The following is a 19,265-nucleotide window of genomic DNA, read 5'->3' as shown; positions in this document are numbered from 1 at the left end:
AAGCCTATTCCTCAGGACTTTTCTGGGTGAAATATTTCTGTTCTCAGTGTCAAAATGACAAAACAGTGGGCTTTAATTTAGAATATGTATCCTTTGATGCTTCTACACTACAGTAGTTTTCTCACTTAAAAATTATAACAGTGCTTCAAGTTAGCTAAGTTGGAATATTTTATGGGATAAGTCATTCAGTGGAGTGAAAATAAGATAAACTTCATGTCTCATATTTTAGGGCAGAAGATAAAAAAAAATGTTTAGTCCTGCAGCAACTGTAGAGAAATATCAGAAGCGGCAGGACTCAAAAAGCCATTGTTAGCTTATGGCAGCTGCTTTGGGAGAACAATGACCAAATCCTTCAGTTTTGCATACTATTGGCTAAAGTTGCCTGTACTTCTCTGGAGGAGGCACAAATGAGACTGCAGGATATTCATTACACCACTGAATTTCAAATCTGATTTCATTATCTCATCTTTATACCTACAGCAAATGTTAGAAGAGGCAACAAATGGGAATGGGAAGAAGTGCATGGAAGTATATAGAAGATCTGGTATACGGAATGCATATGTTCTCTACCAAGTGAATTTGATTTTGGCTGTAAATATTCCTGTTGAATAGAACTTTGACTTCAAAAAGAAGCTTGGAAGGCATATGTCTATGTGTTTGGATTAAAATTAATCTACATGGGATATTAGACCATGCTGTATTTAGACTGTACTTTCTAGGCCTGGCTTGTCTTCTACTTTATCACAGACTCCCTTTGAGCAGTGAGTCTGTCTCTAGTCTTCCTGTTTTAATCTAGGAGCATTCTAGCCCTAGATGTACTATTTCCTGGGATACTGGAGAGGCAGCAATGTTGCATCTACTGCACTTCTTCCCTGCAGCATGACCCGACTCCCACACAGAAAGGCAACCCATGATGAATTAAAACTTCCAGCCCTCTTGGTGGACAGCGCTGGAGTTGGCAGCAGAGGACTTGCTGCGTAGGAATTATAAGAGAGATAACCTGACCTCCTGTACAGGAGCACGGATGTTGTAAGCACGTGGCGAAATGAAACAAGATGCCAAGAATACTGGTAGAAACGTAGGACTCTGTGCTAAAGAGAATCAACTTGGAAAAACTGATACCTGGCAAGTACTAATACACTTTGAGTGGCAGATTAGTAGGTTGTATATGATATAATTACTGATTTTAGGCTCTTAGAAAAAAAGTGTTGGAAATCTGGTTTAATCAAGTTTAAGCAAAATGGTGCTATCACTGTTTTTATAAGTGGGTCAGAACTGTGCAATTTTCCATCCTTCAAATCAGAAAGAAAAAAGACGTTATTCACAATGAACAAGTTTCCTAAAAACATCACCTGGAGAAGCTAAAAAGATTCATATAAATATATAATTTCCCTTGGAAACTATACATGGAAGTGAAATATATGCAAGTATGAAAATTGTATGAAAAAATACTTGGCCTTGGAAGGTCCTCAAAATAAAAATTTCAGAAAACATTTCCAAAGTTTCTACAATGGAAACCATCTCACTTTCTTACAATAATCTAATTTTCCTTAAAAAATGTGTAGAATCCAAATCTGAAATTTCATTTCAGAAATTGTCTCTCTTTCAGGCTAACACACACAGAAAGCAAGAGAAAGTTGCATTGAGTGAAAACAGAATTGTGTCCTGACCAATCACTCCTTTTCTTTCTTGAATTAAAACTCTCAGAAACTGCATAATACCATTATAGCATTAGTATAAGTAGCATGTAAAGCAAATGTCATGTGAAAGATATGGAATTTAAAAAACCCGAAGAATAAGTGCTTCCCTAACTACAGGGTAGAACATCTGTTGAAGTACTGCTGCTCACAAACTTCCTGTAGTCATAATTTGATTTATGCAGTTTTCCACCCTCACTAAATGTTTTTCTTTAACATCTTCTTGGTCTGCGAATGTACATCAAGCCTATTCAATGTCTTTGTTAGATCAAAAACATGAAGTGATTAATCAGAGGCATAAACAATAATAGCAATCTTGTGTGCATTGAAATCAGTTATATCAAGAATGCATCACTTTTATCCCTTAGGAGTCTATAAATGTTGGAAGGTGTTAAATCAAAGTTCCCAGTTGTATAACCAAGCTGACACAAACACAAATTGTTCCATGCTATTAAAGGCTAAATCTACGATGCAGACATCAAATCCAATTTGTGTTAAACAAGTAATTTCACAGAGTACTGTGAGTAAAACAACTGAGACCTGCGGGTTGGGTGATGATTTATGTCTTTGCAAACACCACCGCATTTCTTACAAATACAGACCTAAAGTACATGCTTTTTAAAATCATGGATTCCTAGTTTTAGATTCAGGGAAAAAGTGATGGACCTACTTTACCAGACTGAAATACTACAATTGTGACTTCCATCAAAGTCAGTGTAGACTGAATAGTGTCAGAAGAAGACAGTATTTTTACCATCTTTCTAGTGGGCTTCAGATCTAAAAATATTTTGTAACATGTCAGTAAAATTTTTTGGGGGAATTTTGATGGCATGATTCTCTGAATTACACTGACTTGACATGGAAAAAAATACTGCTCCCGCCTAAACAAAATGTACTACAAAACAACTGTGCAACCTGTTATTTTTCTTTTTTTTTTTTTTTTTTCCTTCCTCATGTAGTTTGAAACTGTTCTTTCATTTCTTAAATAAATAAGATATGCCCATTATCCTACCAGTCCAGGTGTATTCAGCTTTTTTTCTTTCCCTTAGGTTCTAGATTGCTGATGGAATTTGGGTACCTAATGTCAAAAATCTGTCATCTAAAGTAGAGCTATAGACATTTACATCTATTTTCAGAAAAAAGATTTACTCATAAATGTTGCCTAAGAGTGTGTGGATCTGTTTTGGTTGCTTGTTTGTTTTCAAAACATGCCAACCTTAGTTTTGACACATCAAATTATCAGAACTGAACTGTATGGCTCTCCACAAAAGTCATGACCTTGAATTTTAAGGAAAAAACCCCTTTCGTGGACTCAAGGAGTTAGTGAATAGGACCCCCTGGGAAACTGCTCTCTGCGCAGCAGAACTGCCCTGGGAAATTGCCCTCAAGGAGCAGAACAGAGCTGGTAGATCTCTATGGACACTTCCCGTGAAAGAAATAGGGCAAAGAAGGCAAGAGGGCAAGAGACCACCACGGATGAGTGGAGACCTGCTGGTTAAACTGAAAAAAAAGAAAAAAAAAAAAGAGAAAAAGGAGAAAATGCACCATCAGTGAGAAAGGTACAGGTAACCTGGGCAGAGTTTAGGGACATAGTTCAGTTATGCAGGATGGGGTTAGGAGGGCCAAGACAAAGAAGAAGCTGAACTTGGCAGAGGATACACAGAATAACAGGAAGGGGTTCTACAGGTATGTCAGTGAGAAAAAGAAGGCTGAAGAAAGCATTTGCCCCATTTGGTAAGCAAGGCTTGCAAACTGGCAATAATGTACAAAGAAAAGGCTGAGGTACTTGACAGCTCATGAAGAGATCAGAAGCATCCTTCTGGAGAAGGACTTGGGGGCCTGGTGTGGGAAAGGTGGGACAAGAGCTGACAGTGTGAACTCACAGCCCAGAAAAGCAATTGCATCCTGAGCTGCATCCAAAGCAGCATGGGCAGCAGGGCAAGGAAGAGGATTCTGCTCCTCTGCCCTGCAATGGTGAGACTGGAGCACCTCTCCAGTCCTCTGACTGTGAGGAAATGCTGAGAGAGTTGGGGATTCCCAGCCTGGAGAAAAGAAGGCTCTGAGGAAACCTCTGAGGAAGCCTTTAACATTTGTAGGGTGCCTGTAAGAAAAATGGGGACAAACTTTGTAGCAGGGTTGGTTGAAATAGAACAAGGAACAAGGCTTTTAAAATTAAAAAGTGTTGATTTAGATTAGATATAAACAAAAAGATGTTTACAATGTGTATGATAAACTGGTGAAAGAGGTGTCCCAGAGAACTGATAGGTGCCCCATCCCTGGCAACATTTGGGGTCAGGTCAGAGAGGGCTCTGAACAACCTGAAATACCTGAAGATGAACTTGCGCAGGGGAGGGGAGTCAGATTAGACGATCTCTAAAAATGCCTTCCAATTAAAACTATTCTATGTTCCTATGATTCACTGATTAGGATCAATCAAGAGAGGCCACTTCAAAAACCAGAACTGACAAAGTAAAAAAGGCAATACTCTGTTTCTGTCCAAGATATATCGGATGATTAAACAGTGAAGAAAAACTTTCTTCATTGCTTTGGCTGATGCAGAAGACAGATGACAACATTTTGGCCTACTCCCTCCTCAGGAAGAATATTTCTTTTAAGCTATGCCTAATATTTGAGGAGATAAGAGACATTTCACTTAATCTTTCAAACTCATGGGATGTGATTTTGTAGTGATCATTGGAGAAAGATCTGGCCTATGGTCCACCACCTAACTTGCTTAGCTTTCCTTTTCTTCAAAGATTTTTAGTAGCGGAATCATACGATGTACTAGAGAGTTACAAAGATTACGGTCTAACCCACTTTCAAAATGTATCATAGATTTAAAAAATGTAGCGTTCTCAAAATGCTTTGAAATACCTTCAAATAATACACTTCACTCAATGAATTGCACATAATCCGTTTCTAACTTTTCATTTTTGAATTTTTTTTCCCTATATATATAAAATATCAGTGGGATATGAAAACTATTCCCTGCCCTTCCTTACAGGAAGCTTAGGGGATTTTTTGTTTTAATTATGATTTGCACTCTGTGTAAGAAACATGACTAGAGGCTCTGCTCATATTTTCTTCCACTGGAATTACAAATAAGACACAGTTCTGCAAATTTGTGGACTGGCTGAATTTCTTACACATTTGCAAATCCACACATTTTGAATACTATGTGTTATGAGGAAAGACAGCAAATAAATGTAAACATTCCTTCACTGTATTGAAACGGGTGACTTCCATGTGCTTTTATGAGGAATCAGTTTCACTGCAGATCTTTCCTGGTAGTTATTCTACATAATTCTTCCTTGCCTACAGTTTATTGAATGGTTGTTTCTTCACCAAAAGAGAGATGAATATATTGACACTTTCAAGGTCAATCAAAATGACCTTCTTCTGTCCAGGTTTTGATTTGCAAAGCGCTTTTCTAGAAGAGAAAGGTAATGGTATAAAAATAGGCAATGTGAAAATAATTTCACAAATTAATTCAGACATGATTTGGATCCATGATCCCCTATGATGTGGTAGACACCACGGGGAATACTGAAGAACCATATCATACATTATGATCTCTTTTGCTCAAAGTGGAAATTTTCCGTATTTTGCCTATTACAAAAAAGCAATTTAAACAATATTCTTCAGATTTGAAGCCTAAAAATGATCCAGAGAAAGATCAGTCCGAAGGCAATCTTTAATGATTCTCATATGAGGATGCTTATTTAAAGCACAGAGAATGTTTGATATTTCCTTGTGAACATTAGGCAAGTAGTACATTTTTATGGCATTAAACTGAATTCTAAAGGGTCTCATACTTGCAGGAGTAGAAATGATAGAGTAGTTAATGAGCTATAAAATTCAGCTTGGAGACTGCATTCAAATACTACAAGTAATTTCTCATTCCATAAGGAAATATTTTTCTAAGAAGTGACATAGTTATAACCTAGTGTTTAATAGAATATCTCTGAGAATTAAAAGCTTCAAAATATTAATTTAAAGTTGCACTTTGAATTTGTTTTACTTTCAGCTTTTGCTTTTAAGCAAGTAAATGAAATGAAAAGGCACCCATCTTTGATTATACAATCCAAAATACTCCAGCTGTATGTGGAGGAGAGTTACAACCAAAGAAGAGATTTACTTAGGGCTTAGTAGGGACAATATTTACATGTTTATGATTGATCTTATGTTCTCACCCCTCAATGCTGTTCATCGTATTTTCAAGTAAAAGAAAAAATAAGTGTTTCAGAGCCTGGAAAACCTGACCTTTAAATCAAGGCCAACAGTGAAAAGCAGACAATAATTCTTTCAATTTACTATATGATGAATGTTGCATTTAAGATGCCTTCTTATTTAAGTCATACTGTGGACATAGCTTGTTTGTCATTAAAATGTAAAAGGTATCAGGAATTCACTCAGCTCTACTAAATTACTTCTGAGAATTTAATTTACTTGTACTGAAATGTAGCCACCTAATGCATTTTTAGAACTCTGTTTCAGACTTTTCCAGACCAAGGCAAAATTTAGTCTCTGATATTAAAGTCTTAATAAACTTAAAACCTCCTCCCGTGTTAGTTCTACATATCTGACACTCTTAATGCTGAAACCTCAGCCCAGTGGCCAACTGCACACATGTCTTACCTCCTCCTGAAACTTAAATGAGAGAGATGAGACAATGAGACCTCAACACTGATTTTCCCCCAAAGACATTTTTCCTTCAAGGTGTGCTTCACCATTCCTTCTGCTGTGCCCATGATGCCTCGCAGAGTGGCAGGCAGCACCTCCTGCAAGGCAGCGCGGGCACAGCTCTGGGCTGTGCTGGCAACTGAGGTTGCACTCACTGTGAAAATGTCTACCCAAAAATTGTCCTACGGGAGTGAAATGTCTGCCTTGTCATGAGGAAAGCCTCAAGTTAGGCCTTAGAAAGGCAGATTGAAGCTTGTCTCCTGCCTTTTCAAAGATGCATGGGCATTGGCATTATAAAGGGCTACTGCATCTTCATTAATAAAAGAAATCATTAATTTTTCTGCTATGCGGAATGTTCTAGGAAGAAAAATTAACAAGGAGGGAAGACTGGCACAACACAGTTCCTTGAAACCCAATACAAAAGGGCCTATTGGTCAGATAGGCAATTGTTCAACACATTAAATTTCTTTAAATTGGCATAACACTGATCAAAACTCAAACAGAGAGATGTATTTGCTCTCCTTCATCTACAGACATAGTTATTCTCCCCATGGAAACAAATTTTCAAATTAACTTAAAAGCTCACAGAACTCACAGCAGCGCTTAGTAGACATATGCACACATTCTTATGTATAGAAAATGAATCCTTGTTGGGCTGCTGTGAGTTAGAATTTAAGATTGTGCAAAAGCAGCACAATAATATAAACATGCAAGTGAGTTTGTTTCTGCCATTAATGATGTAAGTTTTAAAGTATTTAAATCGGGTACCCAGTCCATAGCAGCTGGAAGATATGTTGTGTCTCAGAGAGCACCTTGCTTCTGACAAGCAGCCAGAATTAAAATAGGTTTATGACTTGATAGTCTGATTGCACGGACTGCAGAATGAAACTTTGCATGCAATTTAGACATATTACATTGATTTAGAGTTTAATAAACACAGTTTTGTATAACCTACTTAGATTCTATCCAGAAGAAAAAGCTACTAGCTGAATTCAGCTAACATGGCAATTATTTGGTATTCTCCTCATAATGCTAAACACTATTCAAACATAGGTTAGAGAGGGGAAAAAAGGATCCAGTTTTTAGCTGAAGTCTAATGTATTTTGATAAAATATTTTTATGAATATAAAGATATTGTTTAACTTCTGATATTATTAAAAAATATCACTGCATGCCAGACTGATGTTTTCTGAACTAGGATGAACACATATACATTTCCACTAGCTAGTTTAGCAAATTTCACAGTTTGTGCATTTTATTTAGGGCAAAGTGAAGAGCATTTTGTAGGTTGATAATACTGCAGGAAACAATCTGGAATGGAACCCACACAAAAAGAAGACCCATAGTAAGACAGAATAATACCTTTCACAAAGCCAGATATGAGCGTCTGAGGTAAGAAGCTGCTCGTTCTGCCTCTATTGATACTATAACTTGCCTTTTCTACTGGCATTTTGTGATGATGAAATAGAATCACAGAATCATAGAATCACAGAATCATAGCATGGTCTGGGTTGGAAGGGATCTTTAAAGATTATCCAATTTCAATGTTGATGCCCAAGGGCAGGGACACTTTTCACTGAACCAAGGTGCTCAGAGCTTCATCCAATGTGGCCAGCAACAATTCCAGGGATGGGGCATCCACAGCTTTTCTGGGCAGCCAGTACCAGTGCCTCAACACGTTCACAGTAAAGAATATCTTACTTATGTCCTGTCTAAAGCTACGCTCTTTCAGTTTAAAATCATTGCCCTTGTCCTGTCACTAGAGGTCTTTGTAAAAAGTCTTCCATATAAACCCCATTTATACATTGAAATAAATTCATTCTCCTCCTGTATTTTCATTTTTTTATGATGATATCAGAGCACAGAAGAGGTAGATGTACATAGCAAATAAGTAGATATAGCGTATTTGAGTAAGGTTATGTGAAGTGTTATCAGTGAGGTCACTGAAAACAGAGAAATAACTTCTCAAAGATTCACTGAAATTCATATGAATAATCATATGCATCACACATGCAGTGCTGGACTAAGCATGAACCTGAATATAAAACAGATTTAAGTATCTGTAGAAAACTATCTCTGTCCCAGCAGGACTTTTAGGTTGAGTGAGTTCATTATGACATTTATTTCTAAAACATGTAATATTGCTTGGTCCAGAGCTCAATGTTTATAGATTTATATTTTATTATTTGCTTACTGTGTGTGTGAATACATATACTCCAACACATCCTAACGCACACAAAAATGAGTCCCAGGGAATCCTGATCATAAGATTACTGCAGCTATTTTGACAAAAAGCATGGAACAGCTCTTAGCTATAAGAATCTATGGGATTTTTGCTTCTACTTTTATGTTTTGTTCTAAAATAGTTAAATCTTCTATTTGTTATTTTCTGCTCTGGGCATCAGACTGAGTTCTGCTTTGGGAACTTCATAGAGGACAACGTCCATGGTCATTTCCGAACACCTGGAAACCCTCTGAGGGTACTTGTGGCTGTCAGGTAAGGAACAGGTTAGGGCAGTCACAAGGCTGTGCACCAAGACAGCTTCAGCATTTATAATGGACATGCCGCTACTCTTGATCTAGGATGCCTGTAATCTTATTTGCAACTGATCCTGTATGAGGCAGGGCTAAGCCCTTGTTAACTGGTGCCTGGGAAAGACCTATCCAAGAACCAGACCAAGAGTGTAGCCAAGCTTGTGCAGCAGCTTTTGCAAGAAGATGCAAAGAAGGGGTTCTCAGATTAATTTGTTCCATCATAAACAGTCTCAGGTATGTAATTTTCTCCAGGTCTGGACTAGCTGCCCCTGTCAGAGCAGAGGCTTTGATGTGGATATAGTTTTCAATGGTGGATGCAGCACTTCAAGTCCGAGGCTTCAGTGTTCATTCTTGATGCCAGGAGAAAAGGCCTTTTTTCCTGTCAACCTGTGGTCTTGGAGGAGCCGCACCATCAAGCATAGGATTATGTACTTAGTGAAAACAACAGTGTTGCCGGAAACAGCCCAACAAGATGAGCACTATCCTTAATCTTTCCCAGATTAGGACAATTTTGTGGTAAATTCCACAAAAACACGGGTGAGTGAGTCAGACATATGTGCACAGGCCCTTATCCTTACAGAGAATTTTAACCACTGTGTTACCTACTGGAAGGACAACACAGTAGAGCACAAGCAATCCTGGAAGATCCTGAAATGCATTGACAAGAACTTCCAGACTCAAGTAACAGAGCAGACAATGAGGAGAGATGTTGTGCTGGACCTCCTACCTGCAAAGAGGGATGTGATTGTCAAAGGCAACCTTGGCTGCAGTGACCTTGAGGCGCTTGAGCTCTAGATTCTGAAAGGAGGGAGAGGGCAAAAAACAAGTCCCAAGATCCTGGCCTTGAGATGAACCAATTTTGTCCTCTTTGGGAATCTTTCAAAGGGTCTCACAGTAAGACTAGATGGAAGAGTGGTGCAAGAAAGCTGGTTAATATTCAGTAATTGCTTCCTCCAAGCTCAGTGAATGGGGCAGGGGACCTGGTGACAAAGGAAATGGAAAAAGCTCAAGTACTCAGTGTCTTCTTTGGTCTCAGGCCCCAGACACTGGGAGGAAAGTCTGGAGGAGGGAAGTGGAAGATTATACTGTCACCAGTTCACGGATCCTGACAGTGTGTACTCACAAATGCTGGGGGAGCTGACTGATGTCATGGCAAAATCATAGTATTTGAACAATCAGGACAAATGGAAGAATTGTCTGTGAACTGGAGAAAAGCAATGGTCACTCCAGTTTCACAGCAAAGCAAGAAAAAGGATCCAGGGAACTACAGGCTTATCAGTTTCCCCTTGATCTGTGGGGTTGTGATGGACCATTTATTCCAGTCACATGGAGGAGATGAAGATGATCATGGGTAGCCACACTTGACAACCTGATAACCTACTTTGAGGAAATGACAAGATTGGTACATGAAGGGCAAGGAGTAGATATTTGCTATGTAGACCTCTCTAAGACCTTTGACACTGTCTTCCATAAGATCCTCACAGACAAGCAGATAAAGTATGAGATGATGGAAGAGACAATGAGGTGAATTGAAACTAGGTGAAAGGTTTGGACCAGAGGTTTACGATCACTTGAAAGTCAGCAACTTGTGGCATATTTCAGAGTCCAGTCCTGGGTTACATACTCACTGAGGATCTGGAATATGGGACTGCCTTTAGGCTCAGCAGGTAATCCTTCCTCTCTCCTTACTGCTTTTGAGGACACATCTGGAGTCATGTGCTTGAATATGCCTTCCTCAGTACAAGAGAGGGTTGCATATACTGAAGAGTGTCCAGCAAAGGGTCACTAAAATGATGAAGGGACTGGATCACCTCATATATAAGGAAAGTTTGAAGGAGTTGGGAATCTCCAGCCTAGAGCAGAGAAGGCTTAGAAATGAGGCTTTTTTAAGGCTTGTTTTTTTTTTGTTCTGAATACCTTCAATGTTTCACCCATATCAACAATGGAAATGGCCATGTGAGGTAGGTGTAGCTTTTGTACAGTATTATTAATAATCTCCTGTGCTCTACTCTACCACTGAATTTCTCTATCCACTATGGGTAGAGAAAGAGCATACGCTATGAAATGACTTACCCTCCTTCTTCAGAATATTTGTGACCAAAGGCAAGGATGTCAGATGCTCGGCCACTGCCATCACATATCACAACCGGAACAGGAGGAGTGTCTCGCAGGTACTCCAGAACAATGGAGATGACATTGGGACCTCCTTCCACAATAAGGGCCACCACTGGAACCCCTTGGCCAATTCCTGGAGCAAAAGAAAGAAAGAAACGAACCAAACCAAACAAAAACAACACAAAAAACCCAGCCAACCAACCAAATAAAAAACCACAAACACATAAAACAAATAAATAAATAAAAAAATGCAACAGTAAAGAAACAAAGAAACCGCAGAGCCAGCAAGGCAAACAAAACATAACAGAAGACAGAAAAAAAAAAAAAAAGAAAAATCAGACTGAAATGACTGCATTGTGACTACAGTGTTATGTTAGAGAAAATGTATTCAGTAATTCAGGTATTTTAAGGACAGATGGGACAAGTGTCGCCATCTCATCAGTTCCACTGCATAAACCAGTATTTTCTAGAATTATCTTCTGTTTCAAATGCAATAGTTATGTTTAAGTAGACCTTTTTTTTTTTTTTTTTTTTTTTTTTAAGATCAAATCTTGTTTTGAAATCTTAAAGAAGCTACTGCATTTCTTCCTCACGTATTCATAATCATGACTGGACTCTTGCTTTTAGTATAGCTTTTGCATGATATCAGCTTCCCATCATTGAGTCTTCCAATAGTTTTGCTTGCAGTTTCAAAATTACCTCTATGATATTTTTCCTGCTGGAAAATACTGTATGGGATCCACTTTGAGGTTGCAGCTGGGCAGCCCTTTAACCTTCTCTTCAATAAACTAAACAATTCTCTTGCAAGTCAATTCTATATTTGTTTTTCAGTTCCAGTCAGTCTCACAGTTTTTCTCTGAATTCTCTCCAGTTTTGCAGCATACTCCTTGATTTGCAGACTCCACACCAGGGACATTGCTCCAAAGAGAGCTGAACAAGTGCTTAACTAAAGGAGAGGCATCTTCATTTTATGCACTATTGGTGTAATTACATGAGAGCCCTCTGCAAAAGTTGTAACACCAACTGCCAGGAAAGTTGTGGGGATTTAGAGAAAGGCAATCTGATTCCAGGCTGGTGTTAACACAGCTGAAAAAGCTTTAATGGTAGTCACTTGACCAGTTGAGACTGGGAACATTCAAGAGGACTCAGGCAATAGAAGAAGTTGAAAATTTTCTATTAGCTTTTTTTCCTGACAAAAGCTTTTCTTCCTTTTCAAGTAGCTTTTTCTAAGAAAACCTACATGCATTCTGCACAAAATTCTGACATTTTACTGGAAAACAAAAATAAAAAGAGTGTCCTTCACTATTAATAGCTGGGTTGGATAAAGTTGCACAAAGCCATCTAACTGTTAATATGTCTGGTGAAGTTTTCATTGAGACAGTTGAATTCTCAGAAGTAAAGGTAAGCGTGTGAGCCTGGAACACTAAAATGTGGTTAGACTCTCCAGAAATATTCACAGATCAAATGATTTTCAATAATTTTAAGGACTTGAATTACTGTCAAAAATGAGATGAACTATTCTTTAAGAAAGAAAGAAAAAAAACCTACTTTGTATATATAACAGGAAAATATTCTAGGTGTTTCCTCAACCATTTTGAAGGAAACATTATGTTTCCTGAAGTGATTCTCAGCATGCCTTGTTATGCCTCTATCTACTGTTAGTCTGTGGCTTTTTTGTAATAAAGCTTAAGTAAAATGTGGGGTGTTTATTTACATGAAGAAAACTACAGGTAGAATTATGAAAGGTAGAATTATGAATGACGGAGCATAAGAAGGGTGATGTATAACAAGGTGATTAACAGAATGATTTACACAGAGATCAAGGATTAATTTTTTTCTAATAATAAGGACTTCCCTTAATTGCTGTTCTTCCCAATCTAGACACCTGCTAATAATATTAAAAAGTATTTTAGTAATGTGTCAGATTGGGTCTGGATGACATTGAGGATTAATAGAAATTGAGAAAGTTCACAATTTGAAATGCAAAGCTGTTTATGTGGTGTTTAATAAATATTTCTGTAAACTGGGAACTCATTAGGAGGAAATACTAAGAAGCTGATGACAAGAGAGCTGTCTTTGGTATAGCAAGACTACTAGGAAAAGTTATGATCCTGGAATACATACAGCAAAACATTTTCAGGAGGAAACACGGGCAATTCAGTACCATTGTGCAAGCCACTCAGGAAATTCCATCCAAAATACTACCTGTACTTGTGCTCAGGCTTGTTCAGAAAGAACAAACTGGAATGAATGGAGGAAAAAGTCAAAAGGAGTGTACATGGAATAAAGATGTCATCTTATGAGACAAGATTCAATGAGTTTGACTTACCTTCCTGAGTAAATTAAGGGGGAAAATACGCTATGACTGAATACCCTCATGACTTACAGCACATTAGAAATGAACACTTTTAGAGAGAGTTCAGAAGATTCCCAGTTATTAGAGGAGTGAAATCTTTACAGCCTTCTTGTAAGACTAAAAGGGAAAACTTTTCATATTGAAATGATGCTCTGATGCTCACTAATCATAATTACAGTTGCCTTATGTATCTCAAACTGTTCCTGAAGCAGGTTCTGTCCTTCTGCTGGAAGCCCGTTCACTCCCTTTGGTTTTAAGTGCTTCATTTGGAAGGATAACGGCAGGCTGTGAGGTGAGATGCTAAATGTGGAGGTAATACACTCCTTACAATGTCAAGAACATCATTACAGAAAGTTTCTTGCTCAAGTTGAGATTGTCAGAAAGGAGGCAGTGCCAAAATGAAACCTTGCTGACATAAAACTGGACTATAGTACCAGAACTGCTGTCTCCTTGCACACATCCAGAAGGTGGGTACTTTATGCCAATCACTACAATAGACAGTCGAATAAATCGACAAAGAAAACATTTTTCTTTCATGTGTTTTTGTGGAATTTACCAAAAAATTGCCCTAGTCTGGGAAAAAAACTAATGATAGCACTTGATGGGCTATCTTCAGCAAGACACTGCAGTTGCTTTCACTAAATAAGTACTCTAAAAGTATATAATCTTTTGTGTTTCACATTTTATTAACTGGAATGAGAGTAGCATAAATGCACTACATTGAAATATTGCCCAATCTGAAGCTGCAGAGAACCTTCTTTGGTACAGGGCAATGCATTATTATCAGGAAAGACTATCACTTGGTGTTGTCTTCCTAACACAGGAGAAAATACAATTAATTTTTACATATCTGAGTCCTTTTTTCTGTTTCCTAGAAGGTACTAAATTACATCTTGATCAGCTTTTTATTTAATATCCTTTGTAGATAAACCTTCTAAGTTCAGGTGAATTATTTTTAAGTATTTGAAAAATTATGGACATCTGATAATTACATGGAATATTTATTTTTAAATTTACTTAGCTGACCTTTTAAAGCATTTCTAGGATGAGCTTTGGTTTCAACAAATCTTTTTTTCTTCTTTTGGAAGATGGAGGAAACTTCTTGTCTAGAAGTACATCTGCAGGCTTAAATAGCTGTGAATGATGACTAATGCATGATCACTGTGTTGTTTACGATTCAGTTAACTAATAGCTCAAGATGGTAAATATCTGATTGCGAAACCAAGGGTCTTCCATCTTAAGAGCGGTCTCTGCATTTTTATTCGTCTTAAAAATAGTTTGTTAGACAGGAGACTTTTTTTCTCTCAGGTTTACAAAAGAAATATTAAGTTTGTATCCAATAGCAGGTATGTGTGAAACATCACATACTAACTGGCATATAACTTTTAATAAGCTCTTCAATTCACATACTAAATTCTTAATATTTCTGCTATAAATTCAAAAATACAGCTAGCCTCTCATGACTTCATTAATAGAATACAGAAAAATAAGTAATAATTTTCACTCAGTATAATGATTTATGCAAAAAGAAGAAAGTACCAAGGACCTGACTCTCATCACTATACTGATTTCTAGAACATTAACTTGTATTTTGAGTATTTCAGTAAGTATGGATTTTTGCAGGGTTGATTAGACTGCTTAGTGCTTCACAGTGTCAGGTATTGTGGATACTGCTGGTGAAATTAGACTGCAATATTGTGTGAAAGATTTATGTAGTCAACTTAAAGCTTCATTACTGTGTTATTGCCTTTGTGGTCAGCAGCAGAGCCGTGAGACTTTCTGACAATTGTGGTTCCAGGAACATATGTACACATCAGAACATTTTTCCCAATGTGCACCAAACAGCACTTCTAGGCTTTCCTTATTAATATACAAGAAACCCCAGTATTTTTCCCTTGACACAGCTGTAATGCATAAATATGTAAATTAAAATAATAAACTAGACAAAATGAATGAATTTGGAAATGGAAAGAAGGAAAGAAAAGCTGCATAATGTTTGTGTTACACAAAAAGGGACTAAAAAATATCTACCATGCTTTGCGGAAGCCCTATTTCTTTTCCCAGTTCTTGGAAAAACATGAATATTTTATACTGTGAGTATAGTTATAAATAATGTATAACCATCTTATAAATTATTAGTAATTCTTTTAGAGAAGAGCTAAGCATGAGTTACCCACATTTTTATAGTCCAAGAATTGAATAAAATGCTTCATTTATTACAAAGTGAATTTACTACTCATGTTTTTCAGCATGGTTTTAAGAGTAACTGCGACATCACTATGTTGTACACTATCCTTAAGTTCAGTCCTGAGTTCAGTCAAATAAAACAGAGGTTCTAGTTGACTAACCTGACAGAAATGTGTTCAATTTCAGTATCATAACGCTTGGTGGTGGTGGTAGGCACATCTGAATTGATTTCCAGCTGGCTGCCTTTGTTCCTTAACCAGGTCAGACATTTTGGTGTGAGTTGTCCTATGTTCATTTTCATTTCCTAGCTGGAAATTTTGACTGGAGAGTTTGGTAATTATTTGGATTTTTGTTGTGATGTTGGGGCCTGTCTGTGATGTGCATGTCGTACTGGAGGAGTTACTGCACAGCAGCTAGCACAGGAGTGGTGAACAGCTGGAAATGTGTGTCACATGTCATGTACAATGTGCAGCTGGACAGTAAGATCTCCAGAGGCTGGATACAATGGAGGAACATCAAGCTTAAGGTTACAAGTAAGACAGAGTCACTGTGGACATACCGAGAGAGGCCAAACTGCCCCAGAGGGAGAGCAGAGTACGCCTGCAGAAAACTTCACAAGGTACGTGAGCAGTCAACTGACAGCTCAATGTCTTTTCGTAATGCGTCACACACTGCTCATCTGTGCAACGTAGAAACAGGACTCTCAGCCTTCCTAGAAAAACTGAGCCTACCCTAGGCATGTACAGGGATGTGTGAGGCATCACTGAGCTGGAAGGGCTCGTCATGTCTTCAGGAAAGCAGGTATATTTGCATGATCAAGGAGCCTCTATGGTTTTGCATGGGACTACCCTTCAGGTCCACAGATTGCTAAATCTTCCTGGACCCAGGTGTACTGAAGATGGTGGGATACATAAATTAGCAGCTTTCTCCACTGGTCATCATACCCCAGGTTTGCATGTGCCTATCTCAGATAATGAGACAATAGACTCTTAGCAGTAGAAAATTCCTTATGACAGGCTTTAGATTTGTTTCATACCACTACTTGTGTACATCCTGCAAATGGTCTTTCTTGTGGGCAAGAGCTATCCTAACTGCAAAATTCTCCTAGGACAATGACTTCTGTTAGTGGTAAACTCAATAATCCCTTACTGACTGACAAATAAACAAATCCAAAAATACAAATCAACGGTACATCCATGTTAGAGTTCCTACAAGTGTTTGCCAGTGCACAGGGCATGGAAAGGCATGTAGATAGACCATTTTGCACAAATGCTCCACAGTGAAAAAAACCCTTTAACTATATCAAACAGATGACATGTTCCCAGGCTATAAATTCAACAGATTTTTTTATTCAACAGGGCTTTTTAATGTAAGGAGTGTTAATTTGAGGTATTAAGTAGAAAATCTCATTAATTGTCAGTGGACGATCGATAAAACTGTTGCAAAATTCACTAATACTGATGTGGTTACAAAAACTTTGGCAGCTTTAAACTACATTTTGATCAAGTCTGATCTTAGTTTTTAACTTCAATACATATGATGAACTATAATTTTTGAGGGGAAATTGACTAACAAGCCCTATTCATTCATATTTGAAACTCCAAAATAGCATTTCCTTATTATTTTTTTGAGAAGCTTAAGGGTGTCTTGAAACTCACTTTAGAATTTAGCGGTTCTGGTAAGTTAAAAAAAATAAAGAAAGTCCTTAGCTCAAGAAGTTTGTCTTGAAAGTCCAGTTTCTAGGCTATTGCTACGCTTCATGGGGCAAGCAGAGTATGCAGCAGTGTGATGCATTAACAATGGCTGAAAGAAACACCACAAAAAATCTGTGGCTTCCAGAAACATTTCAGTCCAAGTGTTTACACAGTACTTGGATATCCTAGTGCAAGCTACCTACACAGAACGAATAAACAATTAAATACGACCTGGAGTTTCAATAAGCAGAAGTCCAGGTGAAAGCCTATAAGATTAAGAAAAATAATTTTAAATTTCTCAACTGATATTCACCTTACAGTCATACAGAGTCAACAAATATTGCTCTTCAGCTCTTAATACAGTATGTCTAACCACAGGGTAAGTGATGCTTGGATACGTTTAAAATTGCGTTGAATTTACAACAGTTGTTAAAAGGTTTGTCCACACAAATGTGTCTGCTTTACCTCTGGACATCTATGTGGTACTGCCTATGGTCCCAGCTAGCTCAGAAAGGCTAAGTGATGACAGAGGACATCCTAAAATAATTTAGATGCTTCATATTAGGTTATACTGAAATAATATTACAACTCGGGTCTTTTTCTAGGCAGTTGTTTTTAACCTTTTTGGAAACACCTTCTGAAATGTGTATGACACCTTTTTGACTAAAATATCAATAGCAAAAGGCAAAGAGATAAGATCACATGTACATACAGTGTATCTGCGTGCTCCAGCTCTCCAAATCACAGCGGCTATATGTGTACCACTAGAACAATTACATTATTAACTACTAAATGATCATAACTGGAAAAAGGGGAATGGATCCTGCCTTTGCAGGATGATGGAAAAGAATGTTGGGTTTTATTACCTGGAAGTACAGGAACATCTCCCAAATGTCACATCTAGTTCAAACCTAATTTCACACAGCTGCACTTTTTACAGTCAGTTTTCCCTTTTCCTCATCCCCTGTCTCAAGCATATTCACTAGAGTAGAACATCTTATTCCAGGAATGGCAAAGATAAGATGGGTATTTCTTTTAATCCTTCAAGAACTGTTCAGTAACAAAAGGAGAGAAACTTAAAAACAAACAAAACCAAAAATAAAAAGAAAAAATAGGAAAAAAAAATATTAAACGTATTCTTTTCTGAACACCTTTAATAAATAAAGTTTCTTTTCAGAAATTAAGGGGAACTTCCATTTGTTTGGAGACTCATTACCAGCCCTATGTCTAGAGAAATCACACTGATCTGGTAAGCCAGTACAAAAAAGTCTAAGAATATTTGCTGTGCTCCTGAAATTCACAAAATTATAGGATTATGGGAATGACACACAACCACTACTAATAAAGGAAACCTTGCAACAATTTGACTTATTTTTTCTTTTCAACTTATTTTTTGACTTTTCTACTACAGGATTGTTGAATATCATTTGCTATAATTTCTTTTTTTATTTTCCCAAACACAATTTAAAATCACTACTATGAATTTTATTTTGTTCATCTTTGTTTTTTTCTTTGTAATTTTCATTCATTCTCCTTGGACCCTTTGTTATGCTCACTTCCATTCTGCATTCTTATCTTTATAATTTCCCTTTTGGTAGCCCAATCACATTTTCACTTCCTATCTGTCTCCTGCTTAATCCATAATCTTCTTTTATCTCCCCTTTTTAAAATTCTCCTCTTTCCTAGGAGAAAGAGGAGAATTTATGCCAGTCTGTTCACTTTTCTCTCCCATTCTACCTCGATTCTTTCATTCTCATTTTTAGTTGTTCAGTGCTTCTTCCTCACATCTCTGAATCTATCTACTGATGTATCTGCCATCCTGCCAGACCTGACATTGACAGACAAATCTGTGGACCCAACACCTGGAACCATAACTTTGTTTAAGAGTGGACTGATCCTAAAAACTTCTCAAAATTAAATCCAGCATGGTAACAAGAAAAGATTTGTGGTATCTTCTTTGATTTTTGTACTTATCTTTGCAGAAGGATAAAGAGAGTC

At 37.5% G+C, this 19,265-nt stretch overlaps 1 protein-coding gene across 3 annotated transcripts in view; it reads right to left on the bottom strand.

The window, feature by feature from the left end:
* Positions 1-19,265, bottom strand: part of TRPM3 (transient receptor potential cation channel subfamily M member 3) — a 436,952-nt gene that overhangs the window by 93,056 nt on the left and 324,631 nt on the right. For all 3 annotated transcript variants that reach the window (XM_040089919.2, XM_040089918.2, XM_058424050.1), the window contains exon 7: positions 10,989-11,163. In XM_040089919.2, coding sequence (XP_039945853.1) covers positions 10,989-11,163 — 175 coding nt within the window. The remainder of the gene's footprint in view (positions 1-10,988; positions 11,164-19,265) is intronic.

The sequence above is a fragment of the Hirundo rustica genome, chromosome Z (assembly GCF_015227805.2).
Source record: "Hirundo rustica isolate bHirRus1 chromosome Z, bHirRus1.pri.v3, whole genome shotgun sequence".
Classification (NCBI taxonomy): Eukaryota; Metazoa; Chordata; class Aves; order Passeriformes; family Hirundinidae; genus Hirundo; species Hirundo rustica.
The sequence above is the reverse complement of the archived record's forward strand: the minus strand, read 5'-3'. Positions and strand labels throughout refer to the sequence as shown.